Raw genomic sequence first — 21,890 nt, 5'->3', positions numbered from 1 at the left:
AAATGTAAATGTGTTTTTAAAAATTGAAACTTTTTTTTCAAAAATAAATTGTTTCATAAAGTATAATTGTTTCTTCAAATGTTATTTTGTTTTTTATTTGTTAATGTGTTTTTGAATTGTAAATGTGTTTTTAAAAATTTTAACTTTTTTTTTTCAAAAATACATTTGTTTCATAAAATATAATTTTGTTTCTTCAAATGTTATTTTGTTTATTTGTTAATGTAAATTTGTTTGCTAAAATGTAAATTTGTTTTTAAAAATTTAAACTTTTTTTTCAAAAATACATTTGTTTCACAAAATATAATTTTGTTTCTTCAAATGTTATTTTGTTTTTTATTTGTTAATGTGTTTTTGAATTGTAAATGTGTTTTGCACTTCTCAGCCACCGTACACAACACTTCTTAAATAAACGCTTGATGGATTGATTAAAAATGGCCATTAAATGACATTCCTTATTTTAAAACACATATATGTTTGAGAAGGAACTTAAGAAAAATACTTAGAGATAGAGGTGATGTATGTTAACCTTAACAATACACAAAAATGGAGAAAAAAGTTTCATGAGTTGTGAGAACACCTTTTTCTCTATTTGGTAAGATTTTCTTAAAATTGGATACTAAAAAGACAAATTGGTTTTGCAGCTCCAAACAATCTATGGTGAAAAATTTCTTTTTTTTTTTTTTTAGTAAAAATGAATAGAAAATTGACAAACTACATGACTTTAAAGTGAGTAAATTAGTAAAGAGTTAAGATTAGCCAGCCTCAGAGGGCCCTGCACACTAGATAATATCTTCATCAGCAGAACTCTCTAATTTTTATACGTTACAGTAAGTAGATATTGAAATGATTATATCCCTCCATCCATCCATGTGTGAACTTCATCATGCTATTTGTGTATCCAAATTATTTTTGTTGCTGAATATAATGACTTTCTGTTTTATTCTTATTCTTGTCAATCATGTTAATGCCTGAGACATTATGGCAAGTAGTTGAAACCTTTGTTGTAACATTTTTTTTATTTAGAATAAAACATTAACAAGCTGAACTAAACTGCAAATACATACAAGTAAAACTGGATTGCAGAGATGAAATTGATGCAAAACCACTTTTTAATAAATGTATTTTGTTATGATAAGGTTATAGCGCCTCATATGGAGCTTCCAATGGACAAGGACCTCATCCTAACGGTGACCCACTTAGTTTTTTGTGCTTGAAATAACTTACAAATGCAGTTTTGATAATTTTTTTGTCAGAACACATCTTTGGTCAGTTAATTATGATTTCTAACTTTTTCAGGAAATGTCCCTCAGCGTGGTGGCAGACTGGGATCATTCCTAATCCCATCTAAAGGTAAAGAAGAGCTGCAAGATTTAGGTTCACACTTATTTGTTTCATTCAAATAATACTTATTTTTTAATATCAGGAGTTGGACGGACATTGGGACAACAAAATGGACACACTGGGTATCCAACAAAAGGAAATGGTCAGTGTGGAAATTAAATTGTATTACAAGTTGAAATGATTTCTTCTCAGACTTTATTTATAGTGTTGTCTTCAGATGCTGTTAATTTTTTATTGTTTTCAAAATCCTTTATCTTTAATAAAGTTACCAGATATAATTTTTTTTTGCTGAAGGTTATGGAGCTGTCGCTGGGATGAACAAAGGATCCGGAGTCAATAGTAAGTTTCATGTATTCATTCTGTAAATTCTATGAAAAAAGTTGATCTTCCATTGCTGATATGAGACTAAACGGATAAAGTAGTCAGATTTTATGCTGTGGTCAGTAATGTGTATATCATTGTAGTTCCAAAAATCCAATCCAAAAATGGTAGGGCATGTGTGCCATATACTTTATTTGTAAATTCTGTAAATTTAAGAGCAATAAAACAGAGTATGAAAGGAGCAGATTAAGGTGCACAAAAGTCTTTTGAGTAAAATCTACTGAATACATGTGGTTCTATTTACTACTGTATAATATGAAAGAAAACTTGGTGGTACCTATAATTTTCCAATTTGAAGAGATTTTAATCTATCCTTAATAATTTTGATCAAATTGAAATAAAAAAATATCAATCATTGTCAGCCACCTGTGTTGAAGATTTTCTTTTTAATAATTTTTGAATTGCAGGTTGAGCTGCAAAAAATCATTCAACAGGCTCCAAATTGTCCCCAGACCTCCCGTTTGGAGACTCCTTCAAACTTCACTTTGCTGTGGAGACATTTTTAATACCCTCATGCTTCATAGTGCTGTTTTATTGAATGTCCTCCAAGCATTTGTTAGATATCTGGGACCAGATATTCAGAAGGTTTGAACATCTTAAAACACTCAAAACATGATGTCATATGCAGAGCAAATCTTCAGAGAAGCTGCAAAGGGATTTGCATTTGCCATTCAGCAGACGGCATCTACAAACCTTTTTTGTGCGTGTGCCTTTATCAATACGCAGATAATATTCTAACTAAGCAAACTCATAGTCGGATATGCAAATGTAAGCATTTACGACGTGCAAAGCAATTTTACAAATCTGAAACTCAACTGCAGCCACAGTCTTTTTCTTTTTTTTTTATCTCTGAAAGTCGGTACTACTCAATCACCAGACAAAGAAAAGCTTTAACTTTTTTCAAATGTAGTAACGTAAATGTTGCATTATCGTTATTATTGAAATAACTATGGTTATCATTACCTCCATCTACACGCCTTAGAACCATATTTGTCTTTGCATGTTCTACCTACAGCACATGGATTCCGCTGAACCAAACCAGTCTGCTCAACTTACCCTTTTTGCAACAATCTTTCACCCCGAACACTCCCGCTTATTGCATACACACACAAAAACTCTTCACATGCAATTTAGAAATTGGAATATTTGTAGCTTTAGATATTTGATGTATCTACAAATAAATAAATAAAAATCGATTTTGGGAAATCAAATTCTGTCGTTTATGTGAAATCCACCAATTACTCATGAAAAAGGTGTTTTTTAACATCAAGGACAGGTGTAGTTTCCTGGAGCAATTCAAGGAAAATATAGTTAAAATTATCCCCCAGAAATAAATATGTAAAGGTGTCTTTAAGTTTTTACTGAATTAAAATTTCTAAGCTTTCTATTTATTTTAAAATGAGTAGAAATGTTGGCATATTACAACTTTATGACATTTCTAACAGCCAGCCATAACAAACACCATTAGGAATCAGTTTTAATGGAAACAAGAGCTTGCCAAAGGTTGCTAGGTCCACAATGAATGTGTAGGAACGCTGGTGCTGACATAAAATCGGCATCAAGAGGTTAAAATTGTGCTGGATTTTTAGTTTTAGATCCTAATGCAACTTGGAAACACAGAGCTGATTTAAAATAATGGCACAAGGTTTTGCTTTATCAACTTTCATACAAAAAGTGCTGGTCTTTCCCTTCCAACAGAAGAAATATTAATATCAGTTCTCTGATTATACACTACAAACAATAACTCCAATTTCTGCAAATAAACATAACTTTTTTCTGCCTATTCTAATAATCTAATTAATCTATTCTAGGAGGAAATCAAGCCGTCTTATCCTCTAGAAGTGGATCCATGACTAATGGTATATGTGGAGTATTAAATATTTTAGTTTTACTGGTAAAGCTGAGCAAAGCATAATTAACTCTATTTACTGTAGGATATGGACTGAAAGCTGGCTCATCAATTGGACAACAACTGAAAGGTGGGTTAACTTGTGTTTTAAGAACTGCTCACACTCAGAACTGTGTGTTTTAAATACAGTTTTATTCTTGTTTCAGGTTACACTACTCAGAATGCTGCCTATGGAGGACAAGGAACTAGAGGTGATGTTATTTAAGACATTTGAATGTTTGATGTGTCATAGAAAAGGTTTTTAGGAACTAAAAAATAAAATGGAATAAAAAAAACCTTATTCGTCTCACAGTGGGGAAATCCAGGTCTCTCAGTTGTAATAATACAATGTCGTCTGAAGCAGCAGTTTCAAAACAGGGAACATGTATGAGTAAATTTCAGTTATTTTAAAACGATTTTGCAATTGTTGATATCAGTTTTGTTGAGGGAGGGGGGAAAATGGCTTTCATTCATCACCCTCTGATTAGACCCTCTGCCATAACTTTGTCCTCTGCTCCTGACATGTTTCTAACACACTTTTCTTTTCCAGTTGACTAAAAACCACACACAATTATAAAATTTACAAATTCCAACAGTCTCTCTGATATTCAGTTCATACAAATTGTTATCATCAGGACATAAATACTGGATTTCCCAGCAGTATCATCAAACCAACAGTGACATTGCCTTCTTATTGGTGATGTTAGAGGATTAGACTTTACTATTAGAGCCTATATTTATGTCAACCTCTGCAATATATAAATAGATTTTTTTTAAAGTTAACAGCATTGCATTAATAATATATTAGCTAAATTAAGAAAAAAAAAATCCACCTAGTTAACAAACTAAAAAGAATTTATTGTATATTCTCTTAGCAAATCATATACATCCTTATTACTTATTCCCAAAGTTCACAGAAAATATAGTGATTTTATGCAAAAAATATTAGATTTGAGGCTTCTGTCGTTTTGCAGGTAAACTGTACTGCAGCTGCTGTTCAAAACAGATTAGTGACAAAAAGTAAATGGGAATAAAGGAATAAGTAAACCATTTCCTGAACAAAACGCCAAACAACCCAACTGAATGATGCTGCTACCACCGTGTTTTACAGTGGGGATGGTGTGTGAACATTGTGTGCAGTGGGGAGTTTGTTTGTTTTTTTGCCACACATACCACTTTGATTGAAAACCAAGAAGGTTCAATGTTGGTCTCCTCTAACCAGAGCACCTTTCTCCCCTTACATGGCTTGCAGCAAACTTTAATTTCTCTACAGTTCTTTTTAAAGGCAGGATTTGATTCTCTGCAGCTCAAAAATAGTCATCCTAAGCCTCTTTGCTGCTTCTCTGATCAACTTTTTACATTCTGTCAGCAAGGGCGTAGGAATATGTTTACAATTGGGGGGGACACATGTCGGAAATCTGAGATTCGTAAATATTCAACAGAAACATATCTTAAGTACGCTACTTAAAAAAAAGGCTATTTAATCTTTTACTTTATTCCTTTATAAATGTGTCTTGCAAAAATAATGCATTTAAAATTAACATAATGCATTTGTTCATAAGATGTGAGCATATCACCAAACAAAATGACTGGAGTCTTTTATTAAGCAAAGGGAGATGTCTTTCAAGGGCTTCAGCCCTTGGCATATTTAGTGTCCGCATACGCACTAGAAAATCAAAACAATTCAGTAGGCCACACAAGTGCAAAGTTTGATATGTTTTATTTTGTCAAACTTGCAATAATGGTCAAAAATGAATTTATATAGGTTGACTGACAGAGGGAGCTGACAGTGTGTTGAAGAATTATGGACAGGGCGCTTTGAAGCATCTGGTTCAAAAACGCATTATCAACCTTTGGTAGAAATCCATCTATCCTTCCATTTTCTGTACACCCTGTCCCTTAGTGGGGTCGGGAGGTGCTGGTGCGGGGTACACCCTAGACAGGTCGCCAGTCTGTCCAGACCTTTGGTAGAAATGGCGCCTTTAATTCCAGTTTGCAGTACAGAACAGAGAAAACTACAGAGTTGTCAATGTTGTGTTAATCTGTTTATAGTCTAAAAAGAGGAGCCAGCAGTTTATTTGAGGAAATAAAGGTGCAGAAGTTAATTAGTTGGTTAATTAGTGGTTGTGCAGCAGTCCGCTGCACGACCAATGCGGCCGCCGCTGCTAAGAATTAGAATTAATTCTCCCTGTGGTTTTAACTAACGATCAGGAGCGCGGCAGGTATAACATCTGTCCATTTCGAGGAATCAAAACCACGAAAAAAATAATAAATCCTCGTAAAACGCACGCCCAGACCGGGCTAATTTCAACACAAGTTGTGTTAGGTGACTGTTACTCACACTGACGTTTCTCTTTTTAAAGTAAGTCCTACTGCTGTTTCAGCCTTTTAGTTGGTGGTGGCATTGTACTGAAATGAGATATATATATAAAAAAAAACAAAAAAACATTTTGGCTAGCGTGGCAAACGTCTAGAGAAAGTAAGCAGTTAAATATTGGATGAGTGATCAGCCCAAGACTACGGAAGAGGATAGGGCAACTGAAAAAAAAAAGAGTTAAGTGATTTTTAAATTTTATTTCAGTTTAATATGGGAAAAAAGTCAGAATTCTGACTTTTTTTTTCTCAGAATTCTGACTTTTTTTTCTCAGAATTGTGGATCTTAATGTAGATGGTCACCATGAAGGAAGAGATGTGGAGCACTCAACTTCACAAAGATGTGAGTTGTTTGAGGTGGCTAGTGACACATTGGTGGAAAATGACAGAATTAGGCAACTTTTTACGTGCCCGAGGGGTCCCCTCATTAATGGAGGAGCAGAAGGTCATTAAAACAAGAGAGCTAGTCTCTAAAACAGACATGGCTATGGCTTGATGTTAACATTTTGTTATATTACATTTGTGTTGTGTTTTCCAAATAGTGTAGAAAATGAATGGTGGGTTTATAATGTTTACCTTTTATGAGCAGGACAGGAAGCAGAGAAGTGTAGCATTACCTCCAACTAGTTAAACTCACAATTATGAAGTGATTCAACAAATTCCTCAAGTAAAAAAGTGCAACTTTTATTTTTTTTTACCAGATTTGTTGATTAATTTCAAAATTATGTATTCCTTCCAAATTTCCAAATCTGAAGAATTTTTTAAAGTAATATCTACATTATTTAACATTTAGTTTGTTTTATCAGTACATCCTGTTATATTTCTTTAAACGTATATTTTACATTTTCTTGCACAGCAAGCTCAGCAGATTTGAAATTGTGTGCTTGTGTAAACACAAGTAGTCAATCTTTACTCTAAACATATTTTCTAAATAATTCTGACTTTTTTACCCATGTTAAACAAAAAAAAAAAAAGTAAATATCAGTTAACCTTTTTTTTTCAGTGGCCCTAATCCTCTTCCGTACAAGACTAAGATGCCTAAACCAAAAAGATTCAGTTTCTATATATGAAAGTGAACTGACAAGACGTTATAAATAGTCAATATTCATAGCAGCATTCATAGATACCCATAATAAAGGCTAGATGTCTCGTCCGCGCTGCTGGCCAATGGGGGTCGACGTCCGCACGTGGCGGCCATCTTGCCACAGGCAGCTCGCTCATTCGTAACATTGTGTTTTAAAGGCGCATGTACTTAAATAACCATAACTTCCTCAATTGTCTAACGATTCTCAAACTGTTTGGTTTGTTAAACAAAAGTCAGACATGTAGTTATGAAACTGCACACTTATGAATAATTATAACCATGGAATTTCATATGAAAAGAACATTGAATAGAACATACAGGTGCAATAAATATACACATGCACAAGGTATTTATGTTAAATCAATATATGCTATTAAAACTCAGTGTACTGAATGGCAACATGATATATAGATATATCTATAGATATCTATACATGTATAAATATGTGTATATATATATATAAAAATATATATATATATAAATATGTATATATATATATATATATAAATATGTATATATATATATATATATATATATATATATATATATATATATATATATATAAATATGTATATATATATATATATAAAAAGAAACACTTTTATTTGGGTGTGATTAATTATTTCACAGTCCTAATTTATTTATATTTACATACATACTTTTATAATATGAATATTATTGTTATAATAAAATATGAAATACTGACAAAAAAGGCTTATTGTGTGGCAACCTCTTGGTGTAGCAGCATAATCCAGGTTTCAAATTAAAGGTAACACTTTGAAGTTTCATGTAGACTATTCGGATTAATATATTATATCAGGGGTAATTACACAAAAGTTCCTATTTTTAAACCATTATAAAAGTGACATTTATTTGCTATTAAAATTGGTACAATAGTCCCCTTCACAAGTATATATAGATGTAGCATGTTGAAATCCCCAACTACACTACTGTGATGGTATACACATGGAAGACAGAGATTTAAAAAATGACGCGAAAACATAGCTTGGCTAATGCCCTTTGAAAAGGAAGGTTTTATTGAGCTTCTGTATAATGTACAAGAGAGCGTTGTCCACAAGGCCATCAAAGCGGACAGGAAGGTAGCTGTGGTCATGTACTAGTGCAGGAATGTCAGCAAACGGGGATGGAAGATCTTCTCCTCCTGCTTACACATTATATAACCTGCAGAAACAAAAACAAAAGTGACCAACAACAATTCACGGTGTATAAGATTGGTATATCAATATGTGATTAAATTTCAATGATACACATGCCCTTTGAAGATGAGCTGGAAAGTTGAAAATGTTTGGCACAACACCATCTTTAAGTTGTCCAAATGAAACTAATACAAACTTATAAAAGCTTTGAGTCAACAACAATCTTGTAATACTATTATGTCAAAGCAAAAGTCTGGCATCTTCCTTTTAATAAACCCAGCAAATTCCTGTAACATAATGTAAGATGTGTTGACAAACCAAATCGATTGGAAATCATGTTCAATTCTGCCTCTTCCACTGATGTAAAGTTGCTGGTTAACGTTAGCAGCTAGCTAAACTGTAACGTTAGCTGCTAACTTACTAACGTTAGGTCTCACTTTGCAGCTTCTTGTTATTAGCCAGCTAACGTTAGGCTAATAATGAAAATACAACAACGCTCAGATTATTGTTATTAGCCAACTAATAACTACAACCACATCCACAAATATTGTAATTTACACCAAAGATTAATTGTCATACAATTGTTATTGGTGTCAGTAAAACCTATATAATTGACTAATAATCTCAGCCTTGATAACTTGCGCAAGTAGCCGTGATGCACAACTATGCTGCGCGATTAAGTCATTTTTCGACAAGAAAATCTGCAATTTCGACATGTTCAAGCATCAAGAATAATAGCCACGTTCATAATGTTTGTAAGAAACCAAACTGTTTGTAAATCCGTCAAGAATTCAGTGAGATAAGAGTATTTGTGTTCGTGCTGATCACTCACCTTACATTAAGTACCACAGAGCACAACAGAAAGCCTGCCTGAGGTAAGATGGCCGCCGGTGATGCCGTTTGAGACTCCGCCGTAAGACATCTAGCCTTTATTATGGATATCTATGGCAGCATTCCCGACAGACCATTTTACCTCATTCACAAGTTTCTGAATTCTGTGTCGCCGTTTCCCTCCCTTCAAACACACAGCAGTTCAGAGAGGGGAGGGGGAGTACAGTGACGTAACGCTATGCTGCGCCTTCAAAATAAAAGCACGCTAGTTAAAAAAAATGTCAAAATAATATGTTGCGGTACAATTTTTTGGGGGGGACATATCCACCTGGCTTTTATATTGGGGGGGACATGTCCCCCCCGTCCCCCCCGCTTCCTACGCCGCTGTCTGTCAGTATAAACTGCTGTCCAAGCATAGTTTTGCACTTGTCACACCATGTTTGTTCCATAATGTAATAAACCTCAGAGGCCATTACACAACATCTCTATACTGAGATTATATCAGTCTAATGGGGTTATTTCTGTGACTTCTAGAGACAATTGGTCAGTCCAGATTTTAAATGGAAATTCTACAAAACGGTACCTGCATGCTACACAGCAAGCAACCATCCAGTTTTATATAACTGTAAATATGAAACTGGTCATAGTTAAAAAAACGTGGGACATTGTATCATAAGATTTTTTTTTTTAAATACTAAAAGATTCAGATAATTGAAAACATGTTATGAAAAATGGAGCTGTTGCTAAAGGTTTAAAGAGGTTTATATTTCATATCTCATATTACAAGCAGTGCTGTTTATCACTCTGGAATTCTTTGTCACTACAGGAGGAAATCTGGCCTCTTTACCTGCAGGAGGTGGAGCTGCTAATGGTAGATGTAGAATTTCTATGAGTCTCTGTGGTGAAAATAGTTAGTCTTTTATTTTACTTATTTTTCTTCGTTTTTGCAGGATATGGATATAAAGCCGGAACAGCAAATCTGCAACAAATGAGAGGTGATAAAACCCAGATTTGGGTCTCAGTGTTGCTTTTGAAAGTGAATGTCTATATTTATATTTATAACATGTGAACAAATTATTATTTGGCTATTACTTAATCAGAAAAATACTATACAATATATATGTAAGATGTAAGGACCACTTGAGATGAGTATTTCAAACAAAAATGTGGACAGAAAATTACTTTTATTTTTTTTTTATTATTTAAGTTACATCTTATATAGCTAATTTGAAAAATAAAAGATATAAGACTGGTTTAACATAATTTAATTGAATTTAATCATTTGTTTTTGTATGGTTTCTATAGGTATAAATATCCAATGAAAGTAATAAAGCAAATAATTTGCTCTAGTTTATTTTAGGGTGGCTCCTTTCCTACATGTAGAACAGATTTTGTAATAATTTATATGTAAATGTTTGAGTAAAATTAACCATTTTCCTGAGGACAAAGCTAGACTTTGTGTTCTTGTCCTTATTTTCAGTTATGCTTCTAGAAGAAATCAAATTGAAAGACTCTTTTAAAGTGTGTTTTAACTGTTTTAAGACAATATGATTCCTGTATTTCTTGTAGAATATGGAGTTATATCTGGTCCATCCAGCAGACAACAACCCAGAGGTTGTATAAGTTGTTACATTTACTCATACTGTTCTGTTAAACCTCTCTTTAATGGTATTTTACTCTTGCAGGAGGTTACGAGGCTCCAGCTGGTAGATATTGTTAAGGAAGAAAATATTCTAAATAGTTAACTTTGGAAAAAGGTTGGGTGTTTCTCTTCCTCTCCCAGGTGCGCTCAGCGAGCTGCGTGTGGCCCCCAAGGAAAACCAGCAAGATATGCGAACGTCACAGAATCACAGAATTTAATCCAACAAAAAACAGCTTATGAATTAACAACAAAACTGCAGAACAACAGAAACATACATTCAGTTACCTGAGGTAAAGAAAAATAGAAAAGAGAGGCAAAGACGCGTCTTTGGAGAGAGCTGGTGCAAAAGCAAAAAAGTGGCAGCTATCTGAATTTTTGCCCCTGTGCCCAAAATTTTATAATGTAGATAAGTCCTTCCCTTTAGTATAAGGTCGTCCAGCTTGACCAATTGGAAGCTACTTTGGACACTCAGAAAAACTAATTTACGGCCGGGCCCCCCACTAGATTCTAAGGACATCTGGCTGTCATGAGATAAAGTTTAACAGAATCGATGTGGAATGTTGAGGGCCCCTTTCCTGCCATAAATCTCAAGAACAAACTTAAATTCAGTATTTTGGTTCAGGGAAAGGTTATCTTCACAGCTCAATCTTGCTCTTTTGCACCATTCCACCCCAAAAGATTGAATCCTGCCTTAAACCACATAGAATCAACAGAACATAAAATACAATTCCTTTTTCTCACATATAAAACATAATATTCAATCTAACATATTCAATTACCCCATTAAACCTATATCCTGAGCAATTTTCTAATAGTAAACAAAACATTTTCATTCAAACAATTTCAATTTGATTCTGATATTCACACAGATAGTACAACTTTCAATTAAAAAACATGATATTAATACTTAGAAAAATGTCTTAAAAACTAAATGTTAATGTTTTAACATTCTACATTTTATTCAGTATTACAGCATCTCAGATGTTTATTCTGGAAGACCTTTGATCTTCTGTAAACCAAAGAGACCTCTCCCCTGAGGCTCAACTGTTATTCACCCCCCAGGAGATACTCATTTTAAGGCCTCCTGTGCTTTGAATACTTACCCATTAGTAGTTTTAAATCATTAACACAGCCTTGTTCAAAATTCAGAAATATGGTCAAAATGAAAGTGTTCAACATACCTTTTACACACGCCATAAGATTAACTGTTTTAAAAACTAAAATAATCATTTTTCTTTAACAATATGTCGCACAAGGAACCAAAGGCAATGGTAATACAGTCTGTAATGAAGCACATTCCAAGTCAAATCAATATTTTTACATAAAGTTGTACTCATAAGTCTACAAACTTTGGCAGAATTAATTTTTGCCCTTTTTTTTTTTTAAGAATATAAGCCACAAGTACTTTTCTTCCACTCGTGGTTAATTGTGTTTCCTCTTTAAACCGTAATATCAACAGAAACATCCCAACTTTCAATAAGATCGAGGTTACCTTCTCCTAAAATAGTCTGTGTTTTGGATTCTTTTCATCTGGCCAAATGTTGGTTTTTCCCTTCTTAGTTTGACCTTTAACATGGCTTATAGTCATTTTTAAAGCCTATCTTTTCATATCCTTTTCTGTTTAATAACTATTTCTACCATCGTGCACATCTACAGTAAAAATTTAATCCTAATTATGAACCAGTGCTGTTAAGTTCAATTAATTATTCCAACTGGTAAGCATTTTTCTTATCTAAAGAAACACAATTGAGTGCAGAAAATTACAGAATTTCAAGATTAGTTAGCTCCTATTGAATGAGTATATAGTAAAAGTGGATAATTGCTTGTTGGCGTTAGTTTAGCAGTCATCTCTGATACTGAATATCATAAGCGTCGTTAGACCTATTTAAGGGTGGCTTCAGCCACCCTTTCTTTGGCATTAGCCACCCTATAATTATTTTGCGATTTTAAAAAATATATTTTTTTTTTCTGTATTTATTTTTTCCTCATATTTTCCCAAAACAAATGCAGTAAAGCACCGAATAAAAGCCATAAAGAAGACAAGTTAATCTGAACAATCATAGGCGTAACTTCCTTAAGGACTGGTGTGGACATGTCCCCACCAATATTTTGTACACGTATTTTGCTTTCGGTGCTGTGTATATCTGATTAAAACCCCATTCATGCCGCTCCTCAGAAAGAAAATAAAAAAAGTTCTCCCCGCTGCTCACCGTCCACAAACCCCGACAAAAAAACTCAGAACAAAGAATCTGTTGCCTCTCGCTTTCTCCCCATCACCCCCCTCCAACCTCTCCCCATAACATTTGAATTGAAGATATCCGCGGGTGACGGGTCGGGTTCGGTAGTCATCCTAACGGGTTCGGGCGGGTGCGGGTTGGTAAAACTCGACCCATGCAGGTCTCTAAGCTACACTACAGGTGCTGGTCATAAAATTAGAATATCATGAAAAAGTAGATTGATTTCAGTAATTCCATTTAAAAAGTGAAACTTGTATATTATATTCATACATTACATACAAACTCATATATTTCAGATGTTTATTTTGTTTAATTTTGATGATTACAAATGACAACAAATGAAAATCTCAAATTCATCATATCAGAAAATTAGAATATTGTGAAAAGGTTCAAAATTGATGGCCCCTGGTGCCACACTCTAATCAGCTAATTAACTCAAACCACCTGCAAAAGCCTTTAAATGGTCTTTCAGTCTAGTTCTATAGGCTACACAATCATGGGGAAGACTGCTGACTTGACAGTTGTCCAAAAGACGACCATCGACACCTTGCACAAGGAGGGCAAGACACAAAAGGTCATCGCTAAAGAGGCTGGCTGTTCACAGAGCTCAGTGTCCAAGCACATTAATAGAGAGGCGAAGGGAAGGAAAAGATGTGGTCGAAAAAAGTGTACAAGCAAGAGAGATAACCGCACCCTGGAGAGGATTGTGAAACAAAACCCATTCAAAAATGTGGGGGAGATTCACAAAGAGTGGACTGCAGCTGGAGTGAGTGCTTCAAGAACCACCACACACAGACGTATGAAAGACATGGGTTTCTGCTGTCGCATTCCTTGTGTCAAGCCACTCTTGAACCACAGACAGCGTCAGAAGCGTCTTGCCTGGGCTAAAGAGAAACAGGACTGGACTGCTGGTGAGTGGTCCAAAGTCATGTTCTCTGATGAAAGTAAATTTTGCATTTCCTTTGGAAATCAAGGTCCCAGAGTCTGGAGGAAAAGAAGAGAGGCACTTCATCCACGTTGCTTGAAGTCCAGTGTAAAGTTTCCACAGTCAGTGATGGTTTGGGGTGCCATGTCATCTGCTGGTGTTGGTCCATTGTGTTTTCTGAGGTCCAGGGTCAACGCAGCCACATACCAGGAAGTTTTAGAGCACTTCATGCTTCCTGCAGCTGACCAACTTTTTGGAGATGCAGATTTCATTTTCCAACAGGACTTGGCACCTGCACACAGTGCCAAAGCTACCAGTACCTGGTTGAAGGACCATGGTATCCCTGTTCTTAATTGGCCAGCAAACTCTCCTGACCTTAACCCCATAGAAAATCTATGGGGTATTGTGAAGAAGAAGATGCAATACACCAGACCCAACAATTCAGAAGAGCTAAAAGCCACTATTAGAGCAACCTGGGCTATCATAACACCTGAGCAGTGCCACAGACTGATCGACTCCATGCCACGCCGCATTGCTGCAGTAATACAGGCCAAAGGAGGCCCAACTAAATACTGAGTGCTGTACATGCTCATACTTTTCATGTTCATACTTTTCAGTTGGCCAACATTTCTATAAATCCTTTGTTTTTATTGGTCTTCAGTAATATTCTAATTTTCTGATATGATGAATTTGAGATTTTCATTTGTTGTCATTTGTAATCATCAAAATTAAACAAAATAAACATCTGAAATATATGAGTTTGTATGTAATGTATGAATATAATATACAAGTTTCACTTTTTAAATGGAATTACTGAAATCAATCTACTTTTTCATGATATTCTAATTTTATGACCAGCACCTGTACATTCAGTATCGTTGCCATAGAAACAGACAACAGCGCCAATATATCAGAATTATACTAAAACACACGCAAATAATTTCCCACATAAAAAACAGGACTTTCAGTCCATTACAGTTTTCCGTTTTTAGAGGGTTGTTTATTTTGCGTTTATTAAGTGATGGCTGTGGTATATTAGCTTTCACTGCTATAAGCTTTCGCAGCAGTGATTGATTAATTTAAACACCTGCTCCACTGATGGTCTATCGGAGTTGGTGTTTAGGTTGAACATAAAGAACACCTTTTATTTGAAGCTTCTTGTAGCTACTGTTTTAATCCCGGCTTTACTTAAAACTTTTTCCTGACTTTGATAGTGTTGCCATTCAGTTGCAAGCACTGCGCCCCTTTTTCTTTTATATGTACACGTACATTTAAGATTTAGCGTGTTATGTTGACAACTCATGAGCAAGCTGCTTTTTGCAATCTAGCAGGAAGGTAAGGATAGGATCTTGCAGGTGTGACGTCACTCTGCAGGGGGTCCAAAGATAAAAGATTTAAACAATTTTGGCATTGGAATTTCAGATTTAAGGGAGTTAGAAAGTTCACTTAGTAAAAGTGCAAATAATAAATCTGATTACCGATTACTTTTAAGCTGGTTGAACATACTGCGACAGACTGGTGACCTGTCCAGGGTGATCCCACCTCTCACCCAGAACGTGGCTGGAGATATGCACCAGCACCTCCTGATCCCACTGAGGGATAAGGTTAAAGAAAATGGATGGTTGAACATAGTCCGCTCTCCCAGATTCTATCAAATCAGTATTGATACCCTCAGGGGCGGATTTAGGAAATTTGGGGCCCTAGGCAAAGACAGGCAGGGGGCCCCCTGAGAAGAAAACCCATAAAACAGACCCATTCTACAGATAGAGAAATGTTAATAGAATAGACATCCATTATCTGTTCTAGGTTTTGTCCCTCTCTTCTTGTCCCTTTTTTCTCTCTATTTATCAGCGTTCTGATGGCATTTTAGCCAAAGGATTTTTATCAAAAACATAATTAATGTGCATAAATAAGGATTAGTTGTATTAACCATACATGGAAACAGAGTTTTATGGGGCCCCCAGAACTTGGGGCCCAAGGCAACTGCCTAGTATTGCCTAATGGTAAATCCCCCCCTGGATACCCTGCTAGTGGATGTTCTTGACAGAAAGACGGAGTTGCTTAATCATATTCTGCTTAAGGTCCCATAAGATCTTGTCCGAGTCCTGGTTTAAAAGTAAATTAATTTTAAAAAGTGACCCAAAATTGACTGTCAATAAATGTTCTACAAAATTGATATATTTATTTGATTTCTTTGATTTGTACTGTCTGTTTAGATTTATGTGATATTTTTTGCACAAAATATATAAGTGAATATTGTAACAGTTATGTTATGTTCGCATTTTTTTGGCTTTATCCTTTCCAACAAAAAAAAAAGGCGTCGCGCAGGTAGCTCCCTTTCCTTATGAGCCGTCCCCACCAACTTTCAACACAAAGTTACACCCTTGTCTTAGACAACGCCTTAGCAGGTGCACTGAAAAAATTCGGCGCGCGCTACGCGCGCGCATTATCTTCTAGGGGCTGAGCCACCCTTGTGTCTTAAACCTAGAGACGCCCCTGCTGAATATGCATATAGCAGCAGTGGAGAGAAGGCCTCCCCTTTAACAGGAAGAAACCTCCTGCAGAACCTGCTCGATGTGAACCACCATCTACCAGGACTGACTGCACTGGAAAAACAATCTAGAAATAAGTAAAAATTTCTTAAATTAAGTGTGTTTACCCTTAATTTGATTAGGTAAATTAGATAGTTTGCCAATGGAATGAGTATTTTTTAACTCTTAAAATAAGATTATTAGATAATATACACTTGACAAAAGGACAATGCAATTGTTTTGCCTTATTTTAAGTGTAAGTTGTCTTATTCCATCTGCAAAATGTCTCTTTTACCTCCTCAATCAAAGAAAAAATACACTTATTTTAAGAAAAAATTATTAATCTAGATTTCGATTGTTTCCAGTGTGGAGGTTTGAAAAAAAAGAAATGGGGAGTACAAGCTAAACTGTAAACAGGAATACTTTGTTTGAGAAAAAAGTTGAGACTTAATGGCAGCAGAAGATCCTTTAGTGGCTTAATCTAGGAGGGACACACAGCTAAAAAGATAAACCACATGCAATGCATGTAAGAGTTAGTGAAAGAAATAGCTTTTTCAATTGCTTCGTCTTAGCGACTCAAATTAAATACAGAGTCATGAGTATCACTCATAGAAAGAGTTCACAAAGGTAATGCAAGAAATAGTTCAGGTGAAAAATCAAAGCTGATGTGGAGCGATTACCTCAAAGAATCGTGAAACTAGTCTATTTTTTAGCGTACTTATTATTAGTCAAGATAATATTGATGTTTTCTATAAAAATGTAACTTCTGCTATTTAATATAAACCTATAATAACAACTGTAGACAAACAGAAAACATCTATTTTAATTTGTGCTTTTTTTAAATTCCAGGTTATAGTGCTCCTGCAGGTGCGTACGGTGGACAAGGAAATAAAGGTAACTGTACTTGATTATATTAAAAAATAAAATATCATGCATAATGAGAGCATAAAAGTGTCCTTTTAAGCTCTCATCCAGTGAAGAACTCGGCTGTTGCAGGTTACGCTGCTCAAGCAGGTGGATTCGCATCATATGGAGGACAAGACACTAAAGGCAACGGTAATCTCTTTGTGGACACACTGATCAAAATAGGCTGCATGTTTAATATTTTTGTTAGAGTGGCCAAAACCAGATACAGTCTTAAACAGTTTGGACTAAATTTGTGTTAAACCTTCTGAAAACATTTGGCCATTCCCTGTTAATAGTATGAAATTAATTATTCCTTAGGTCAAAGCCTTGCAGCTGGACCATCCAGTGGGACCCTCACAAGGCAAGATGGTAATAAATTTAAAAGTTACATGGTAGCTATTTTGTTCTTCCTCTATTGGCTCTCTGTGCATTAAATAATTCATTTTAAGATCCTAATGTTGGCTTAAAAACGGAAACCTCTGTACTGCTCATCACAATGATGAAATGTTTTCCCTTGAAACCATAAAACGATTCATGATTCATATAAAACTATGTTAAATTTGAAATATGTAATAAAAAAAACATAAATACGTACTTGAAGCATGTTATCCTTATTTAGCAGGTCAAGGAGGACATGGAGGGAATCCCATGAAGGGATATAACCAACCTCCTTTTAGGCCAGGTAATGTGGCTTTTATTTATTTTAAGAAACTCATAACTCAGACTATGACTAATCTTTTACATAATTTTTTCTGTCCCAGCGGTGGGAATGGGATATTTCAAAGGTCCCCAACCTGCCAGAAACCAAGGGCAGGGTAAGTGGAGGTAATTTCGCATTGCTAAGCGTACCCAACAATATATTAACTTGTTTGTATTTGTTTTTACAGCATATGCTGGTAATGGCTATAATGGGTACAGAACTAAAGGTGAGTAGATGCCTTTTGACAGTCAAAGACAATATCACTATTTTTATTTTCATAATCCAAAAACTAAAAAATACATTTAGAGGTATAAATGTCTTTAAAGGCACTTCTTATATTTAAACAATGTTTAAAGGTTTCAATGGCGGCTATGGCAGTGCTGGTTTGGGTCTGGGACCTCGGTATGGAAATGGAGCAAAGGGGCCAATGAAAGGTATGATTCTGCAGAACAAAAAATACTTCCTGACCATGTTTTTATATATAGCACAGAGTGAAAATATATATTTTTTAGGTTATGATGGATCAGCTGGTATAGTAAACGGACAAGGTTCACAATTGAATGGTAAATATTATTTATGATGGTCTATAAAACAAAAAAAACAAAATAACAATTTTAACTGTCCTAAATCATTTGAAAGGTCGTGCTGCAGTCAGATCACCAAATGGTAATGGAGCCATGCCAAATGGTCGTTTCTATATTTATTGGTATTATTACGTAGATATATGGGGTCAGATTCATACTAATTCTCATTTTCTGTGTAACTATTTAGGTTATGGAAACCTAAACAAAGGAGCTGCAAAGGCTGCTAAAACAGGTGATTGTTTTAGCACATTCCCCATGTGCACTAAAGATTTAATTTTTAATTGTTCTGTTTTACCCCTCATTTTTATTCCAAATGTTAAATTGTTGATGATTATTTCAATTTTCTTTTTAACAGAATTTTCCAATCACTTCAATAGTCGAGGTGCCATTTCTAAAGGTAAGAGCATTTCTCACATCTGACTAAGTGCATTTCCTAACTTTCAGCTGTCTTATCATGCAGTATTTGCAGTCAGCATATTTCTGATGCATTTTATGCTTTAACTGTTTGAATAGAGATTACCATACGACCCTCAGGAAATTGCATGAGCCAGCCTTGTAGTCTATACATTTCTGTCTGATATCTATCATATGAAAGATTCAAGAATGCATTTGTCCTTTTCCCTGAAAATACACCTGGCATTTCACAAACAGGTATATTTTATGTAACTCTTTCTGAAAAACAAACAAAGAAGAAATTCAGTCTGATTCAATTATAGATACTGGGAGAATTAAAAAGAGATTAGATGTTTTTTCACAAAATGTATCTACACTTCTTGCTTCAGCTTTATATTCTTTGAAATTAAATAGCCTTTAGTGCTGTAACAAAATAAACTAATGTCAGATGTATAGTGTAATTCTGACCCATTAACTTGCTCAATAAATGATCAGCCGGTTAAATTTTTCTGGTATCAACAGATCTTTCATGCAAATAGAAGTTTCTGCAGGACTGTTTGCTTTCTGCATTCAGAGTTACTGTATATCTGACTCACTCTTTACGCTGTTTTTACAAGCGGCACATAACCAAAGTGCAAAGCAGAAGCCAACATGGTTGCCTTTTATTTTGATAAGACTTGTTGATTATTTGGCTCACAATGCGAGCAGTTCTGAGTTAGTCTAAGGGAGACAGAAGTGACCTAAAAATTTTCCACTTTTCAAGTTCAGCGCTTTGGTGGGAGCATCACTGGATTTTAGATCAGGCAAAAATGCAAATAAAGACAGGTGGCTACAGCAGCCAGTACAGTCTCTCTGTCTAACCCTAACACTAACCCTTATATCAATCAAAATTATTTGAGCACCTATAATAAGGCCAAAACCACATAAAAGAAGGCTTTAATTTTTCAAAGTAGGCTAAATGGAAACCGCACATCTTATTGGGGGTAGGAATATGTAAAACTACACACCAACAACAGCCCAGTGGAGTTGTTGTTCCTAGGGAATTAAGAAATGCATCGCACTTGCAGACTTGCAATAAGATTTTGACATGCATATTATGTATGCTAACACTTTATTAAACATGTTTTTTGTGTGTCTTTTATGAGCAATTATAATATAATTAAATATCTTTTGGTAAATGAAGGGTATGGGAATTCCAGGGGAGTTGCTGCAATGCCTCAACAAGGTAATGCTCATGGTTCAAGATTTTATTAAAAGTTGTGAAACTCTTACGGACTTTTCTTTTATTTATGCATTTAATCTTAAGGGTATTCAAACGGAGCAAGTCCAAATGGGTATGGATACAACCCTATAGGTACTGGATCAACTTTTAATCATTATGAGATGTAATATTTCCTGGTTTACTGTTATACCACGATAACTGAGCGTGTCATTTATGTGTTTAACCCAAGGTTATGGAGCTGCTGCTGGAGCTGTCAAAGGATTTGGTCCCCAAATAAATGGTGACTGGTTTTATAATTATTATTTGACTGTTTGAGTGTTGTTATGATGAATTTAAATTTTTATCATTTATTGGTTGAAATTTTTTTTTACTTTTCCTTATTTTATGTTTTCCAATCTTCGTGGCAACTTGGTAATGTCATGTGTAAGGCCAAGGAGTTAGCAGAGCTGCTGCACAGGGGGGGCAAGGACCCAGACCTGAGGGTATGTCCTCTTTACAAAGATTTAGGTTTATCAAGTAAAGCCCTCTGAAATGTGTCATATCAGAAAATGCAAATTTTTTGGTTTTCAGGCTATGGATTGGTTAATGGAAAAGGTCAAGCTTTAAGAGGAGCAGATGTACCATATGGTAAAAGCCTTAAAGGCGGAGTTCTGCCTTCTCAACAACAGACTGCAGCATCAGTGAAGGGTGGAATACATCAGCAGGTTATAACTCCAGGTGAAGTACCTGCTGCTCCCAGTGCTACCAGTGGTTTCCACAACCAGGAGGCCAATGACAAGTACCAACAGCTGCATTCACCTGTGTTACAAAACAAAATGTACAAACAGACACAGCTAAACCTTGAGTCCAATCCAGAGTCAGCTCCAGCACTTCCTGCTGCCAGATACACCGACCGTCAGCCTGGACCTGAACTGGCACCTGTGGGTCTTCAGGATGGGGGTCAAAAAGGAACCATATATGGAACCGTACCAGAACCAAGAGCGGTTCTTCCTCCAGGCAAGTGAACTTATTTAAACATTAGAGTCCTTTTCCATGCTATAAAACTATCCTCTTTCATCTATTATCAATTATTTTATCAATTATTGTAAAGAAAAAATTAAGTACATTTTAATCAACAATTAAATATCTGAAAAATACAGTAAATACTACTTTTTGTAAAAAAAAAAAAAAGTTTGTTTATTTTTAAGTAATTTACATTAGAATTATATACATATTTATATGGGGTTAAACATTTTTATGCTTTAGACTTTTGTAAACATACTTTTATGTCTTTTCAGTAAATAAAATTTTTGTTTCAGATTAAAATACAATGTTAAAATCGGAGAAATTAAACTAATAATTGTTTTGCAAATCTATTAAGCCTATATCATTTTTGTTCTTAACCTGTAATTTACAGATAGCAAAACGTGCTTAGAAAAGGTTTTATTTTTGTACAGCACATGAGCCAATTAAGCTAAAAATACCATTGGCAAAATTCTGGATATATTAAAGCTTTTTCATAAAAAAATACAAATTATATATATTTTTACATTTTTTAATTGATAACTGTCCTAAGTGGATTGTTTGAGTCTGTGGACTCCAAAGATGATTTTTCAGATGTATTTTAGTAGCCTTTCAAATAAAAAAATCTCTTTAAAGTCATTTGAAATCTAGAAATAATATTACTCCATTTCAGATTACAATTCTTACACATAT

The 21,890-nt window shown here is 34.9% G+C and overlaps 1 protein-coding gene across 9 annotated transcripts in view; it reads left to right on the top strand.

The window, feature by feature from the left end:
* Positions 1-21,890, top strand: part of cmn (calymmin) — a 37,683-nt gene that overhangs the window by 5,128 nt on the left and 10,665 nt on the right. For 6 of the 9 annotated variants that reach the window (XM_038307653.1, XM_038307647.1, XM_038307633.1 and 3 more), the window contains exons 2-29: positions 1,136-1,187; positions 1,297-1,350; positions 1,424-1,483; positions 1,636-1,680; positions 3,534-3,581; positions 3,657-3,701; positions 3,778-3,822; positions 9,882-9,926; positions 10,006-10,050; positions 10,625-10,669; positions 10,741-10,765; positions 11,940-11,968; positions 17,240-17,284; positions 17,387-17,446; positions 17,615-17,665; positions 17,916-17,978; positions 18,058-18,111; positions 18,184-18,222; positions 18,353-18,430; positions 18,509-18,559; positions 18,636-18,683; positions 18,768-18,812; positions 18,936-18,977; positions 20,157-20,198; positions 20,280-20,327; positions 20,425-20,475; positions 20,624-20,677; positions 20,766-21,191. In XM_038307653.1, coding sequence (XP_038163581.1) covers positions 1,136-1,187; positions 1,297-1,350; positions 1,424-1,483; positions 1,636-1,680; positions 3,534-3,581; positions 3,657-3,701; positions 3,778-3,822; positions 9,882-9,926; positions 10,006-10,050; positions 10,625-10,669; positions 10,741-10,765; positions 11,940-11,968; positions 17,240-17,284; positions 17,387-17,446; positions 17,615-17,665; positions 17,916-17,978; positions 18,058-18,111; positions 18,184-18,222; positions 18,353-18,430; positions 18,509-18,559; positions 18,636-18,683; positions 18,768-18,812; positions 18,936-18,977; positions 20,157-20,198; positions 20,280-20,327; positions 20,425-20,475; positions 20,624-20,677; positions 20,766-21,191 — 1,735 coding nt within the window. The remainder of the gene's footprint in view (positions 1-1,135; positions 1,188-1,296; positions 1,351-1,423; positions 1,484-1,635; positions 1,681-3,533; positions 3,582-3,656; positions 3,702-3,777; positions 3,823-9,881; positions 9,927-10,005; positions 10,051-10,624; positions 10,670-10,740; positions 10,766-11,939; positions 11,969-17,239; positions 17,285-17,386; positions 17,447-17,614; positions 17,666-17,915; positions 17,979-18,057; positions 18,112-18,183; positions 18,223-18,352; positions 18,431-18,508; positions 18,560-18,635; positions 18,684-18,767; positions 18,813-18,935; positions 18,978-20,156; positions 20,199-20,279; positions 20,328-20,424; positions 20,476-20,623; positions 20,678-20,765; positions 21,192-21,890) is intronic. The other 3 variants (XM_038307609.1, XM_038307619.1, XM_038307625.1) reach the window with 3 other exon arrangements.

The sequence above is a fragment of the Cyprinodon tularosa genome, unplaced genomic scaffold (assembly GCF_016077235.1).
Source record: "Cyprinodon tularosa strain WSP-4 unplaced genomic scaffold, ASM1607723v1 ctg1166, whole genome shotgun sequence".
NCBI lineage: Eukaryota > Metazoa > Chordata > Actinopteri > Cyprinodontiformes > Cyprinodontidae > Cyprinodon > Cyprinodon tularosa.
This window is presented reverse-complemented; position numbering and strand designations above follow the sequence as displayed.